General features: G+C 46.2%; 1 protein-coding gene across 1 annotated transcript in view; it reads left to right on the top strand.

Moving 5' to 3' along the window:
• The window catches only part of LOC310784454 (serine/threonine-protein kinase N2-like), a gene marked incomplete at its 3' end in the record, with an annotated part of 24,513 nt that extends 9,990 nt beyond the window's left edge, over positions 1-14,523 (top strand). Inside the window, exons 7-19 of the mRNA XM_083645446.1 lie at positions 2,935-3,010; positions 3,253-3,409; positions 3,805-3,940; positions 4,916-4,971; positions 5,188-5,245; positions 5,896-5,987; positions 8,115-8,291; positions 9,613-9,675; positions 9,771-9,847; positions 10,469-10,611; positions 11,223-11,335; positions 12,245-12,368; positions 14,320-14,523. Coding sequence (XP_083501572.1) covers positions 2,935-3,010; positions 3,253-3,409; positions 3,805-3,940; positions 4,916-4,971; positions 5,188-5,245; positions 5,896-5,987; positions 8,115-8,291; positions 9,613-9,675; positions 9,771-9,847; positions 10,469-10,611; positions 11,223-11,335; positions 12,245-12,368; positions 14,320-14,523 — 1,476 coding nt within the window. The remainder of the gene's footprint in view (positions 1-2,934; positions 3,011-3,252; positions 3,410-3,804; positions 3,941-4,915; positions 4,972-5,187; positions 5,246-5,895; positions 5,988-8,114; positions 8,292-9,612; positions 9,676-9,770; positions 9,848-10,468; positions 10,612-11,222; positions 11,336-12,244; positions 12,369-14,319) is intronic.
• Between the last annotated feature and the right edge of the window lie 477 nt (positions 14,524-15,000).

Consider the following 15,000-nt stretch of genomic DNA (forward strand, 5'->3'; position numbering starts at 1 on the left):
TTCCCCACATTCATCATGTACCACACATGGCCTCCTCTATGCCCAGGTACCCCCCTTCCCCACATTCATCATGTACCACACATGGCCTCCTCTATGCCCAGGTACCCCCTTCCCCATATCCATCATGTACCACACATGGCCTCCTCTATGCCCAGGTACCCCCCTTCCCCACATTCATCATGTACCACACATGGCCTCCTCTATGCCCAGGTACCCCCCTTCCCCACATCCATCATGTACCACACATGGCCTCATCTACGCCCAGGTACCCCCCTTCCCCACATTCATCATGTACCACACATGGCCTCCTCTATGCCCAGGTACCCCCCTTCCCCACATTCATCATGTCCCACACATGGCCTCCTCTATGCCCAGGTACCCCCCTTCCCCATATCCATCATGTCCCACACATGGCCTCCTCTATGCCCAGGTACCCCCCTTCCCCCCATTCATCATGTACCACACATGGCCTCCTCTACGCCCAGGTACCCCCCTTCCCCACATTCATCATGTCCCACACATGGCCTCCTCTACGCCCAGGTACCCCCCTTCCCCAAATTCATCATGTCCCACACATGGCCTCCTCTATGCCCAGGTACCCCCCTTCCCCACATCCATCATGTACCACACATGGCCTCCTCTACGCCCAGGTACCCCCCTTCCCCACATTCATCATGTACCACACATGGCCTCCTCTATGCCCAGGTACCCCCCTTCCCCACATCCATCATGTACCACACATGGCCTCCTCTACGCCCAGGTACCCCCCTTCCCCATATCCATCATGTACCACACATGGCCTCCTCTACGCCCAGGTACCCCCCTTCCCCATATCCATCATGTACCACACATGGCCTCCTCTACGCCCAGGTACCCCCTTCCCCACATCCATCATGTACCACACATGGCCTCCTCTACGCCAAGGTACCCCCTTCCCCACATCCATCATGTACCACACATGGCCTCCTCTACACCCAGGTACCCCCCTTCCCCACATTCATCATGTGCCACACATGGCCTCCTCTACGCCCAGGTACCCCCCTTCCCCACATTCATCATGTACCACACATGGCCTCCTCTATGCCCAGGTACCCCCTTCCCCACATTCATCATGTACCACACATGGCCTCCTCTATGCCCAGGTACCCCCCTTCCCCACATTCATCATGTACCACACATGGCCTCCTCTATGCCCAGGTACCCCCCCCCCCCCCCCCACCTCCAGCATGTCCCGCACAGGACCTCCTCTACACCCAGGTACCCCCCACACACACCTCCATCATGTCCCACACAGGGCCTCCTATACGCCCAGGTAGCCCCCCCCCCCACCACCACCTCCATCATGTCCCACACAGGTCCCCCTCTACACTCAGGTACCACCCCCACCACCTCCGTCATGGAGGGCAGGGTATCACCAGTGATTTCCCGATTCAATACGATACAATACACAAGGTCCCGATTCAATTTCAGTTACAATTTTACTTGGATATGAAAGAGATTCTCAAAGAATTCATGCTGTAAATTGTACATTGGGATTTATTAATCAATATCAGTTCCTTCAAATGAATATTGATTCGATATCAATAAATATATATATATTTTTTTTGACCAGCCCTATATGTCCGAGACAGACCTCCTACTGGACAATCTTGAAAGTTCAAGGGACAGATGAAGATAGTTTCTTTACACTTTATAATTGGCTTGGTAGGCTTTGACTTTGAAAAGTGATAATATTTCAGTGGAACTAAAGCTCTGATAGCTCTGAATTATTTAAGCTCTGATTGTGAAATAGTTTGAATGGATAAACATGTATGGGCTGTCTCTACGAACCAGTGACCCCCTAAAATAACCTGACATTTTCATTCATTTACATTATTCATCCCTTAAATCATGCAAAATACCCTTAAAGGGATAGTTCACTTTTTTTTAAAGTCTAGGGGCCCTTCGGAAACACGCGTCGTCGCTAATCAGCGTCTTTATGCAGAATTTTGAAATGTAACATTTGCAGGAACACTGAAAGAAGGCAGATAATACAAATGTGAAGCAGGGCTGTGCATTAACTTTTTTTGCACACAGCACTGGTGCGACAGAGGATGATAGTTTTGTAGCACAGGCCATAAAATTGTAGCATGCGTATACAATATATGTTACCATCGCTAAAAACAACCACAGGTAGTGCAGTTCATCACTTAAACAGGTCTGTGACTGGTCTGTTACCATCTCTGACAAAGATCTGACAAAGGACATTGATGTTGCATACAGGGCACACTAAATCCAAACCGTAACAAGAAATGTGTTTCAAAACAGTAAAGCAGGTGTGGTAGACTGCAGTAAATTAATTCATAGCACAGACCGATGTTTTCGTAGCACGTATATGTAGCACGTGTTACATATACGTGCTACATAATGTAGCATGTATATGTAGCACGTGCTACATTATGTAGCACTGCACAGGCTTGTGAAGGACCAAGAAACACGACAATAACACGATAATATTTCTCCTGGTCTGGACTTTACAGATGAACTTCATCAACGCTGTTGCCTTGCTACATATGTGCTACATTATGTAGCACGTGCTACATTATGTAGCACGTGCTACATTATGTAGCATGTATATGTAGCACATGCTACATTATGTAGCATGTATATGTAGCACGTGCTACATTATGTAGCACGTATATGTAGCACGTGCTACATAATGTAGCATGTATATGTAGCACATGCTACATAATGTAGCACGTATATGTAGCACGTGCTACATTATGTAGCATGTATATGTAGCACGTGCTACATTATGTAGCACGTATATGTAGCACGTGCTACATTATGTAGCACGTATATGTAGCACGTGCTACATTATGTAGCACTGTACAGCCCTGTGAAGGTCGAAGAAACACGACAATAACTCTATTTCTCCTGGTCTGGACTTTACAGATGAACTTCATCGACGCCGTTGTGGAGCGGCAGCCGAAACTGAGACGTCAGCGATGCATCTTCACGAAAGAGAAAGGTAGAGAAGAAGATTCTGTAAGAGTGGTTGTAGTGGTTCTCAACCTCGGGTCCGGGGAACACCAGAAGTCATTCCGGGGGGTCCCCAGGACTCCCCAACGGGGGGCTTAGAATCATAGCATTTGTTTTAAATCCCAAGTAGAGGCAGGTCTGACTCTGCCAGAATGCTGGGGGCTTATATGAGATGTGAGTTCAGTGTGTGAAGGGGTCCATTTGTGTCTGTCTGTGGTTCTCGCCCCTCAGGGAAGAACTTCCTGAGAGCAGCTCAGATGAACATGAACTTGTCCACCTGGAGTCACCTGATGACCAGTGTCCTGCCTCACTACAGCTCTTTTAGCACCTTCAGCTCGTCTGTCTCTACGGCCAGCACCCCCCCGCCCCCCACCACACCACTGCCAAGGTACAGCACCCCCTCCACCCACCACACTACTGTTAAAGTACAGCACCCCCCTCCACCCACCACACCACTGTTAAAGTACAGCACCCCCCTCCACCCACCACACCACTGTTAAAGTACAGCACCCCCCTCCACCCACCACACCACTGTTAAAGTACAGCACCCCCCTCCACCCACCACACCACTGTTAAAGTACAGCACCCCCCTCCACCCACCACACCACTGTTAAAGTACAGCACCCCCCTCCACCCACCACACCACTGTTAAAGTACAGCACCCCCCTCCACCCACCACACCACTGTTAAAGTACAGCACCCCCCTCCACCCACCACACCACTGTTAAAGTATCTGTATATAAAGTATATAAGTATATAAAGTATTTGTTTGTTTGTTTGCAGCGATGTCCCAGTTATCAGACTCAACATTAGTGAGGAGCAGCCGCCTGCGACCAGCCTGGAGCAGGGGAACGGCGTTCACAGCTCCGTCTCTACAGCACGTCAAACACCGCCTATGCCGACACCGCAAGAACAACAGGTACGTGAGTCTCATACAGCCGCCGTGATCATAATGATCACGAGCCTGGCTGCCATCAACCACACACAGTTTTACACTTTAGCAATTTAGCTCATACTTTTATCCAGAGTGACTTCCAATGAGTGCCACAGGCAAGACTCAATTCAACCAATAGGAAAGAGGCTGTGGGTGCGTCTGATCTGATATTCTCCTGAGCATAACAAGTTAAAATGTGTGATGAGGACATGAAATAAGAGCTCAAGATAAAACGTTAAATGCTAAAAGGACCTTCTGGAGCACTGGCCTTTTTTCCTCTTTTATTGAAGCAAGTATAAAAGGAAGATCTGGAGAGATGTTTGCAGTGTGGGATGTGATAAATGAGGGTTGGACGATATAGTTGAAATAAATATAATGATAATCAGGATTTTTGTTGATATTAATATATAGCACGATATGGTTCATGTATGCAAAATCATGTTACATCATAAAATTAATGTTCATCTCAATGAACCAAATGGTAATGTTAGGTGTGATGTCAAACAAAACTGAAATTTTACAATAGATAACTACCGTGTTTTATCAGAATTTGTAAGTAGAATTTGCTTGACATCATCAATTTAGACAGCAGAAATGTGTCACAATATTAAAATATCTTCATATCATCACAATATGATTCCACTGAAAGATGATAAATATCAAGCCCTGGTTCTGCCCTTTTGCACAGACTGCCCACTTATGCACTTTTGCCCATGCTACCTGTTGTACTTTTTAAAGTCTCTCTGCCTCTATGGCCCTGTTTTTAGGTTTTTAGCTTTCTGTCCTTTATTTTCTTTTTGACGTTTGTATGTCGTATGAGATGTGGTTTTATATTACCTGGCTGCTGATCAATTTCCCTGCAAGGGACAATAAAGTTACCTTTGACCTTTGGCCCTATGATAAATCAATCTGAATTGTAATCAAAATGTAATCTGTTTGAAACTGTGTCTCTCTTTACAGTCATCGATCAACACCACTACAGAAGGAAGTGGAGATCAGCTTGTATCTTCTCTGAAGTACACACGCGCGCACACGCACACACACACACACACACACACACACACACACACATGCATGCAAGCACGCACATGCACACACACACACACACACACACACACACACACACACACACACACACACACACACACACACACACACACACACACACACACACACACACCTTGTCATATATTCAGTTATGGCAGTTTGTGTTTCTGTCTCTGTCTCATCAGGATGCAGATGGAGGATTTCAGATACATTTCAGTTCTGGGAAGAGGCCATTTTGGAAAGGTAACAGCTGAGCAGATTTAAAGGGCCACTTTACTGATTTTCAACCACCTTTGTATCATCACATATATACAGTATACACAATATATACACACAATATATATATATATATATACATAACGCCAAATCATAACAAGAGTTATCCCAAGGTGCTTAACAAAATAGAGCAGGTAGAATACCAGGCTCTTTATTTTAGACCCAACAATTGAAACAATCCTCACATGCACCGGCTACTTTACTGCAGGTCATGTGACACAGGTCATGTGACAATTGAAACAATTTCCCAACAAGAGCAGCGCTTGGCGACGGTGGCAAGGAAAAAGATCCCTTTAACCCCTTCAGGAAACCTTGAGCAGACCCGGCTCCTGGTGGGCGTTCATCTGCCATCAGCAGTTGGGGGGGAGAGAGAGAGAGACCGTGTTGTAGTGGCAGTAATAACAATGATACTATCATAATGATGTCCTTTGGTCCAGGAAGTTCTGCAAAGCTCCTCTCAGTCCAGGCAAGATGGAGGCAAGTGAAACATTGTGTATGTGCATCATTTTGTAATGATACAAAGCTGGTTGAAAATGTGCAAGGTGGCCCTTTAATGAGACTTGGTGAAATGTTGTTTTCTGGCGTTTGTCCTCAGTGTTGCTGTCAACTGTGTCCAGGTGCTGCTGGCAGAGTTTAAGAAGACAGAAGAGCTCTACGCCATCAAAGCCTTGAAGAAGAGAGATATCGTGACACGCGACGAAGTGGACAGGTGTGTGAAGTGGACAGGTGTGTGAAGTGGACAGGTGTGTGAGTGGACAGGTGTGTGACGTGGACAGGTGTGTGAGTGGACAGGTGTGTGAAGTGGGCAGGTATGTGAAGTGGACAGGTGTGTGAGTGGACAGGTCTGTGAAGTGGACAGGTGTGTGAGTGGACAGGTCTGTGAAGTGGACAGGTGTGTGAGTGGACAGGCAGGTGTGTGAAGTGGACAGGTGTGTGAGTGGACAGGTGTGTGACGTGGACAGGTGTGTGAGTGGGCAGGTGTGTGAGTGGACAGGTGTGTGAAGTGGGCAGGTATGTGAAGTGGACAGGTGTGTGAGTGGACAGGTCTGTGAAGTGGACAGGTGTGTGAGTGGACAGGCAGGTGTGTGAAGTGGACAGGTGTGTGAGTGGACAGGTGTGTGACGTGGACAGGTGTGTGAATGGGCAGGTGTGTGAGTGGACAGGTGTGTGAGTGGACAGTTGTGTGGAGTGGACAGGTGTGTGAGTGGACAGGTGTGTGAAGTGGACAGGTGTGTGAGTGGACAGGTGTGTAGAGTGGACAGGTGTGTCTGTGTTATATTTGTTTGGCTTCTTTGGTCACAGCATTACTCCATTTATGTTATTTTATACTGTAGTTTTGATGTCTTTCCTATTATTCTAATGGTCAGAAAAAGTAGAAAGATATCAAACTGTCAAACCTTTTGACTGATAGTGTATCTTAATATGGATATATGCAAATGTTCTAGTCAAAATGCATTGTGTTGCTGCTGCTGCTGCTGCTGTTGTTGTTGACGCAAGGCCGATTGTAGGAGTCAATATGGCGGCGGTGCTGCTTTGGTGCTACCGCAGCACCTCTAGCGCCTGTTTCCAAAAATGCATCTCAGTGTCGACTCTTTCCTTCCACCCTCTTTGGTATTAGGATTCAGATAGGTCAAATGTGTGAAATGCACAGTATTTGGTATTAACACATTGAGTGCCAGCCGTTTTTTCAATCCTGTAGGTAAGTTGTGCCAGGTTTTTTTTTGAGGATTCTGGCTCATTTTACAAGAGCCGAGGATTATTTTCTGTTAAGACTTCGTGAACACCAATCATCTAAAAATAACTAATAGAATGTGTGCTTTCTCTGTCTAAAAGAGTTAGTTTGCAGAGTTAGTAGTTATGTAGATATTAGCCGTTGAGTACAGCATGGTTTTAGCGTCTGAGACAGCAAGCTGAGATAATCGCAGTTTTGTGAAATTCAATCAAACAGCAGAACAGTCACCTGCCTGTGATTGTGGGTGCCCTTGGGCGAGTCTGTATACTGTATTGTGTGTGTGTGTGTGTGTGTGTGTGTGTGTGTGTGTGTGTGTGTGTGTTCGCGCGTTGCTCCGCGGCTCTGGGGGGAGGGGATCTCTGTCCGTTCTTTGCCCCCGCGGCGTGTCTGTCTCCCGCTCTGTGTGCTCTCTCTCTCTCTCTCTCTCTCTCTCTCTCTCTCTCTCTCTCTCCTCTCTCTCTCTCTCTCTCTCTCTCTCGGGACTGGGGGGAGGGGGAGAGAGAGGGAGAGAGTGTGTGTGTGTCTCCGGGCTCCTCCCTCCGTCTGTGCTGCGGGGGGAGGATTCTCCGCGGCCGTCTGGACTGTAAAACTGTTCTTGAGGTGTCGGCTGAGAGCTTTGAGTAAGCTTTTGCGATTCTGGTCTTATTTATGCGCGGGGGTGCTCGAGTGTGTGTGTGTGCGCGCGCGCGCGCGCGCGTGTGTGTGTGTGTGTGTGTGTGTGTGTGTGTGTGTGGGATCGAGGGAGTTTTCGCCCAGCTGCTTCCTTGAAAATTACACTGGCTTTCTCCAGCGCGCTGGCTGGCTGTGGCTGGCTGTGGCTTCTCTCTGTCTTGGAAGAGAACTGTCGCCACTTAGTGGTCGGTAAAATAGATTATACACATTCTCTTCCTCCCAATATTGATATAGAAGACGTAAAAGGGGTTGATTGATGTCCCACCGTCAAAAAAAAAAAATGTTTATGTAAGACGAGATAGCTCGTCTATGGCACTCAACCGTTGGATTATGTAAGACGAGATATCTCGGCTATGGCACTCAACGTGTTAAGATGCAGATAGGTCAAAACAGCATCATTCGGTGTCACTGCTGAAGGTGTTCCCTCCGCAGCCTCATGAGCGAGAAGCGGATCTTCGAGATGATCAACGCGTCCCGGCATCCCTTCCTGGTCAACCTCCACGGCTGCTTCCAGACCGCGGAGCACGTCTGCTTCGTCATGGAGTATTCACCAGGGGGCGATCTGATGATCCACATCCACAACCACGTCTTCACCCAGGCCCAGGCCAGGTCCACCAAGCCTCTGCTCTGTCCTGCAATAAGAAAAATTATGAGACTTTCTAACCCAGTGATTTTTCATATCAACGACCCCCAAACTAGTCCACATTAGGCCGACAAACCTAACCTGACGCTGCCAAATGGATGGGTTTGTTTCCAATTCTGTTCGTCGCATGATCTGATGTCATGATCTGATGTCAAGATCTGATGTCATGATCTGATGTCAAGATCTGATGTCATGATCTGATGTCATGATCTGATGTCAAGATCTCGCGTGAATCTAGCTGCCTTGCAAGGTTACGACAAACCCCATTTGATGAGATTTTGTCTCACGGACCCAAATCTGTGATTCTTTTTTTATCGGTAGGCATGATTTTGTCTACCCTGATGCTGCCAGATGGGGCGGTATTGAGTTCACAACACAATACCGCCCCCGTCTGGCAGAGTCAGGTAAGGTTTTGTCTACCCTGATTAAAACCATCCGGATCTGTAAACTCATCATTCTGTTTTGTTCTGCAGTTGCGTCTGGCCTCCAGCGGGGGATGGGTGCTTTCAGAAACTAGTCTACTTATGGCTCATTTCCACCACATTTTACAGCCCTGCACAGCTCGTCACCACTCGGCAAGTGCCGTGGGAACCCCCTCAAGGACCCCTGCTGGTCCCCAGAGCCCATGTTGAGAACCCCTGTTCTAACCAATCCTGAATGTGGAGATTTCATTCCAACATGAATGAATGTGCTCTCCAAGCACCCATGGGAGTTAACCCATTGATACCTGATGCAGCATTTGTGCGTGTATCCCTGCGACTGCGTATGACGCGGTTCGCGGTCTTACAGGGATACACACACAAATGAGGGATATACACACAAATGCTGCATCAGTTATCAATGGGTTAAGAGGAATTTGGGACGTTGGAGAAATTTTTAATTGCACTTTCAAATTTTCGGTAGGATATTTCCTCATTATCTATCCATTAAGGCAGTGGTTCTCAAAGTGGGGTCCGGGGAACCCCAGGGGTCCTTGAGGGGGTTCCAGGGGGTCCCCAGCAAAAAAGGGGGATAATCTATTTTCAATATAATTCCATCCATAACCATAAGTAAGACAATGACAGAATGTATGATTTTGGTCATCGTGGCTTTCTTACACTTTCCGTAATCAAACATTTAAAAGCAAAAATGTTATCAGATGGGCGACCCTGGGATAGAAACTGGTCCGTGGACTAGTTTATGTCAGTTTGGGGGGTCCTTGACGTGAAAAGGTTTGAGAACCACTGAGGCACAGTGAGTGACATCTTGCTCAGTATTTTAATCCAAATCACTTGTGGTGGTGTGCAGGTTCTATTCAGCGTGTGTGGTGCTGGGCTTAGAGTTTCTGCATCTGAATAAGATCGTTTATCGGTAAGTTGTGGCTGCGTCTCCAGTGACCTCGTGCTGCTGAACACGCTCCCAAATACTACTTACTTCACTGTCAATCATGCACGTGTCTTCTACAGAGATCTAAAGTTGGACAACCTGCTGATGGATGCGGACGGATTTGTGAAAATCACAGACTTTGGACTTTGTAAAGAAGGTAAAATAATACAGCAGATAATACTGGAGAGGGTATTCTTTTCGAAAATACACATAATTACTAACCTGACTCCGCCAGATGGGGGCGGTATTGTTTTCACAACAAGACACGTGTGTCTTGTTGTGAAAACAATACCGCCCCCATCTGGCGGAGTCAGGTTACATAATTACAGCAAACGGTCCTTTCTCATCTATAGATGGTTTTCACGGAATTGTGTTGCTAGGGAACCGTTTGAAACCTTGCGTATTTCCTGTCGGCTATTGTACTAGCAAAACACTGCATCAGGAAGTAAGCTAGGGGCAATTTAAAATGTTTATGTTGTCAAGTTAAAAGCGTGGTTAACAGTTAATAAGGCATTTGCACTGTCTTAAAAAAAAACAGGAGTGAAGAAGTTAACTATCTCCTTTAACACAAGAGCTGGAATAGCAACCAATAAATAGGAATTATCAGCAAAACTAGAACACTTTTTGGCCTGACCATTTTTGGTCTGAAGCTATTATGATTCTTGATATATAAACTCTATTGAAATCTATTTGCATGTTGATCTGTGCTTAAGAAATATCAGATGAATGAACATGTAATGTCAGTGTAGCAGAGGTTTGGTGTCCTTCACCTGGGCAGGGATGGGGCATGGTGACCGGACCTCCACCTTCTGCGGCACTCCAGAGTTCCTGGCTCCTGAGGTCCTGACGGACGATAACTACACCCGGGCCGTGGACTGGTGGGGGATGGGCGTCCTCATCTTTGAGATGCTTGTGGGAGAGGTTCGTATATGCTAGCGGTGAACACACCTGATTAAATGTACTATGTTCTCCATTCTCTTAAAACCATTCTGATCTAAAGCCTTCTGTTCAGATGTGAACATTTCTTAGTCAAATATAAACAGTGAAGCTGATCATATGGATGCATTTCTTTCCAAATTAAGCCTTTGTCTTTCCATCAAGGCAAAGCACGGCTACTTTACGAATGTCAAATATCAGATTCTTAAAGGGCATCTACTTTAAAGAATGTCAAATATCAGATTGTTTGGATTTGTTGAACACTTGGTCGTTGCATAATTCTATTTGTGTTATTTCATAGTTTGACATTAAACCAAGGTCCTGACTATCTGTGGTCATTAAAGATCCCATGGGTGCTTTTCGCAAGAGTAGGGGTGTAACCCCGGTGCCCTGGGGGGTGTGGCCCCGGTGCCCTGGCTAAATTCCCACACAGGCCTTCCTTCCATCATGGCCACCTAATCATCCCTGGCGCACACTGGCTGCCGTACACATCGGTGTTGGATGAGTTGGGCCCTCAGAAAAGTGTTGCATAAATGCAACTAATTCTTCTTCTTATTTATATAAATGCAACTAATTCTTCTTCTCCTTATTCGTAGTCCCCGTTCCCCGGTGAGGATGAGGAGGAAGTGTTCGACAGCATCGTGAACGACGACGTGCAGTATCCAGGCTCTCTTCCTCCAGACGCCACCGCCATCATCCAGAAGGTAGAGTGCATCGTGAAGCAGAGATTTCACCTCATATTTATACTGCATACCAGTTCAGTACCCTACTTTCACCATTAGATGTCAGGCTTCACCACAGATTTAGGTGGGGTTTAGAGACAGGCGACATTGATTGTGCAATATCTCGATATCAGAAATATTTCTCTGTTTTGTAACATTCATGCACTGACTTACTGAAGCCTTTCATGGGTGACAAAACCTTCAGCGCGTGCAAAGCCAGTGACAGAACCCCCGATTGGTCACACAAATTGTCTTCCACCTATCACAAGTCTGGATGCTGACTTTTTGAAGATCGCAAAGGTTTTCGAACCAACTTGGTTCGAAAACATTACTAAACTTAATGTTTAGTAAATCTGTATGCTCTATTCTTACATGATATTCACATCATTACCATGCATTGTAGCACCATTATGAAACTATAATAACTGGTATTATTAATAACTTTATATCTATAAGCCTTTTACAAGCAGTTAGTTAATGATTAATTAAACATTAATTACTTATTATATGTATACACTGAATGTACAAGGTATTAGGGACACTGCACTGTCCATGATGTCCACTGATGAGGTGAATCCAGGTCAAAGCCATTATCCCTTACTGAATCTGTAACCAATCATGAAGGAGGAGATGTCCATAAAGAGATGTTGCCGAGTTGGAGAAGGATTGTTAAGGAGTAAGGGTGACCTGGCCTTCTCCTATTGACTGGTCTTTGTCCCAGGTGATGTCACCACCTGTTGTACTCTATGCTGGTGACATCATAGGGCGCTCCTCACCCCTTTAGAACTCCTCTGAGCTGAAAAACAACATGAACAAACCAGGAAGTAAGAGCGTTTTAGGTGGGGAACCCTCCCTGAGTGCCTGTGGTAAAAGAGAGTCACTGTTGTCTCCTGCAGTGCAGCTCTTGAATACTCAGTATTTTTGCTCTTCGCCCTGCAGCTGCTGAAGAAGAACCCGGTGAAAAGGCTCGGCGGCGGAGAGAGGGACGCACACGAGCTCAAAGGAGAGAAGTTCTTTGAGGTACATCATTTCCCTCACTTTCTTTCTAGAACATCATGTATACACTCGTCTTGATCCAAACGTGACTTTAAGCCCAGCAGAGGATGCTACATTCAGGGCAATGGTTAAAAAATGCCTAAATGCATTGATAACAGCTAAGATAATGTAGGTTAAAATAGTTCTGATCCAGATCATGTTAATGATATCATTGGTAAAGTAATGATGTAGTGAGTGGTAGAATGCTTTTGTAATGGTGTGTGTGTGTGTGTGTGTGTGTGTGTGTGTTTGTGTGTGTGTGTGTGTGTGTGTGTGTGTGTGTGTGTGTGTGTGTGTGTGTGTGTGTGTGTCACCACTTGCACCCCCCCCCCCCCCCCCTCACAGCGCACATACGCACGATTAAGCCCAGAAGAATAACTAAGACATACACTCACCGGCATCTCAACAGGATTTACAGCACAGCCACCTGAACACTCAAAGCCAACAGCACAATAACAAAAAAGACATTCACCTGCATCTCAATTAACAGGATTTACAGTGCAGGTACACTCAATTAAAGCCAAAATCACAATAACCCTACAGTAATTATCAATAAACGTATGGAACATTTTGTCAAATATAAACGGTTGGGGTCCTAAGGGATCATTTGGTCCCAGGCCCGGGCACGATACGGTTGGCCCTGTGAAGATGCTATGGGTTATGGGCCCCCTGAGCTCTTGGGCCCCTGGGTCTGGGCCCGGTAGGCCCGTTCGGTAATACATCCCTGGGTACAGTATATGTATACAGTCTATAGTTATAATTAGGGGGGGGGGGGGGGTCAGATTCTGGCCACTTGTGTCTGCTGTGTGAACGTAGCCATAGACTTGACATTAATGACATGGACTCACCTTGTTTACGTACATTTAGACTTGAGAGTTGACTTGAGACTTGTGTCTCACTCAAGACTTGACACTTGGGTCTTGAGCAAAGTTGACTTGGACACATGCTTGGGATTCAGTTCCATGTTCTCCATGTTTAGCTCTCTGCTTTATGTTTCTCCTTGGTTTTATATTCGATATTCGCTCGATTTGGTCCTTTTCTGACAGTAATAGCTTCATGAAAACTGCACCAATTCATTCCAGGTTAGTCTGATTTTGTACAGATAAGTGAGGTTGACATTTCACAACGTTCAAGGGCGTGGGAAGCTGGGTGCGGTGGGTGCTGCAGCACTGCCTGGTGGCAAGAGATGTTAAAAAAAAAACATGCAACATGCAAAATACCCACTGAATAAGTGTCCAAATGTTCATGTAATTCTGGCCAATACTCCACTTCTGTTATAACATTTCAGTCTGGAAGATATCATCTTTATGACTAAAAGGCTAAATGAATAGCTTAGAAAATGAATAGCCCCGGGGGCCCATGGTACTATTAATCCGGCCCTGGATATATGGGAGGAATAGCAGGTAGGCCATCACTGTCCCTGATTCCTGAGGGTAAATTGAGTAATGCTGCAGATAAGAGGAGAAGACACTGAATAATGACATCACAACAGTATAATCCTAATGTTAATTTAAAATTAAATATTCCTCTAAATATGGCTAAAAGTCCAAAAAGGGTGGGAGAGAGAATGAGGATTCCAACACAGCAGTGGGAGCAAGTGGTGACATGGAGGTGAGTGAGAAAAGGTGACTGAATAATGACACAACAGTCTAATCTTAATGTTAAATATTCCTCGTATCTGGCGACAAAGTGGCCAATTTTTTTTTGGCGGCGACCAAAGTACTTCCAGCGCCACTGACAACGTCGATCAATTCACCAACCTCAGCGGTTGGCAAGTGCCAAGGAACGACTCTGAATATCCTTCTGAGTGGTGCAGCAGAATGTCTAGTGTCCAGACCTTTTGAATCCGCCCACTCCACAGAGTTGGCTGCTGGGAAATGGAGTGCAACAAGTTGACAGTTCAGTTCTGATATCAGGCTACGTTTCTCCCACACAGACGATCGACTGGGAAGCACTGCTGGCCAAGAAGGTCAAGCCGCCGTTCCGGCCGTCCATCAAAGAGTCTGTGGACGTCAGCAACTTCGACAGCGAGTTCACCTGTCTGCAGCCGGAGCTGTCGCCGCCCTGCAGGCCATGCAGCCTCTCCCCCGAGCAGCAGCAAGCCTTCGCCCAATTCGACTTCTCTGCCTTGCACGGCTGAAAAGACCGTGGCGGGAAGATACCAACGGGCAACCAAATGCTGGTGGATTTATTCGGTGACTGGGAGGTTTGTCCGCTCCGTCACACACTGTGCTATGCTATTCCAAACTTCCTATTGGCTGAAAGTAATGAAAGTGTTGTTGTTTTTTTACTCTGATTTATCAGGCACTCTGACCGGTGGTTAAAGAAGTTAAAGGGGCATTACGTAATCTTATGACTCCTATTGATTTCTATCAGTAACCAGATTTGCAAAGTCTCTATCTAGCACAGTGGTTCTCAACCTGAGGGTCAGGACCCCCCAGGGAGTCACAAGGTCATATGATTTATCGACTTCGGGGCAGACCTGGAGAAGTTATGAAAACTTATAAAAGGGAGAAAAGTCACGAAATGTACTTGTCAAGTTTGTGAATACTGTCAAAAGCTGTGACTTGTCCCAAAAACAGTCCAGAGTGGTACACAGCCTTACTGCCCTACTCAG

Source organism: Poromitra crassiceps (assembly GCF_964638095.1).
Source record: "Poromitra crassiceps genome assembly, chromosome: 10".
Taxonomy (NCBI): Eukaryota; Metazoa; Chordata; class Actinopteri; order Beryciformes; family Melamphaidae; genus Poromitra; species Poromitra crassiceps.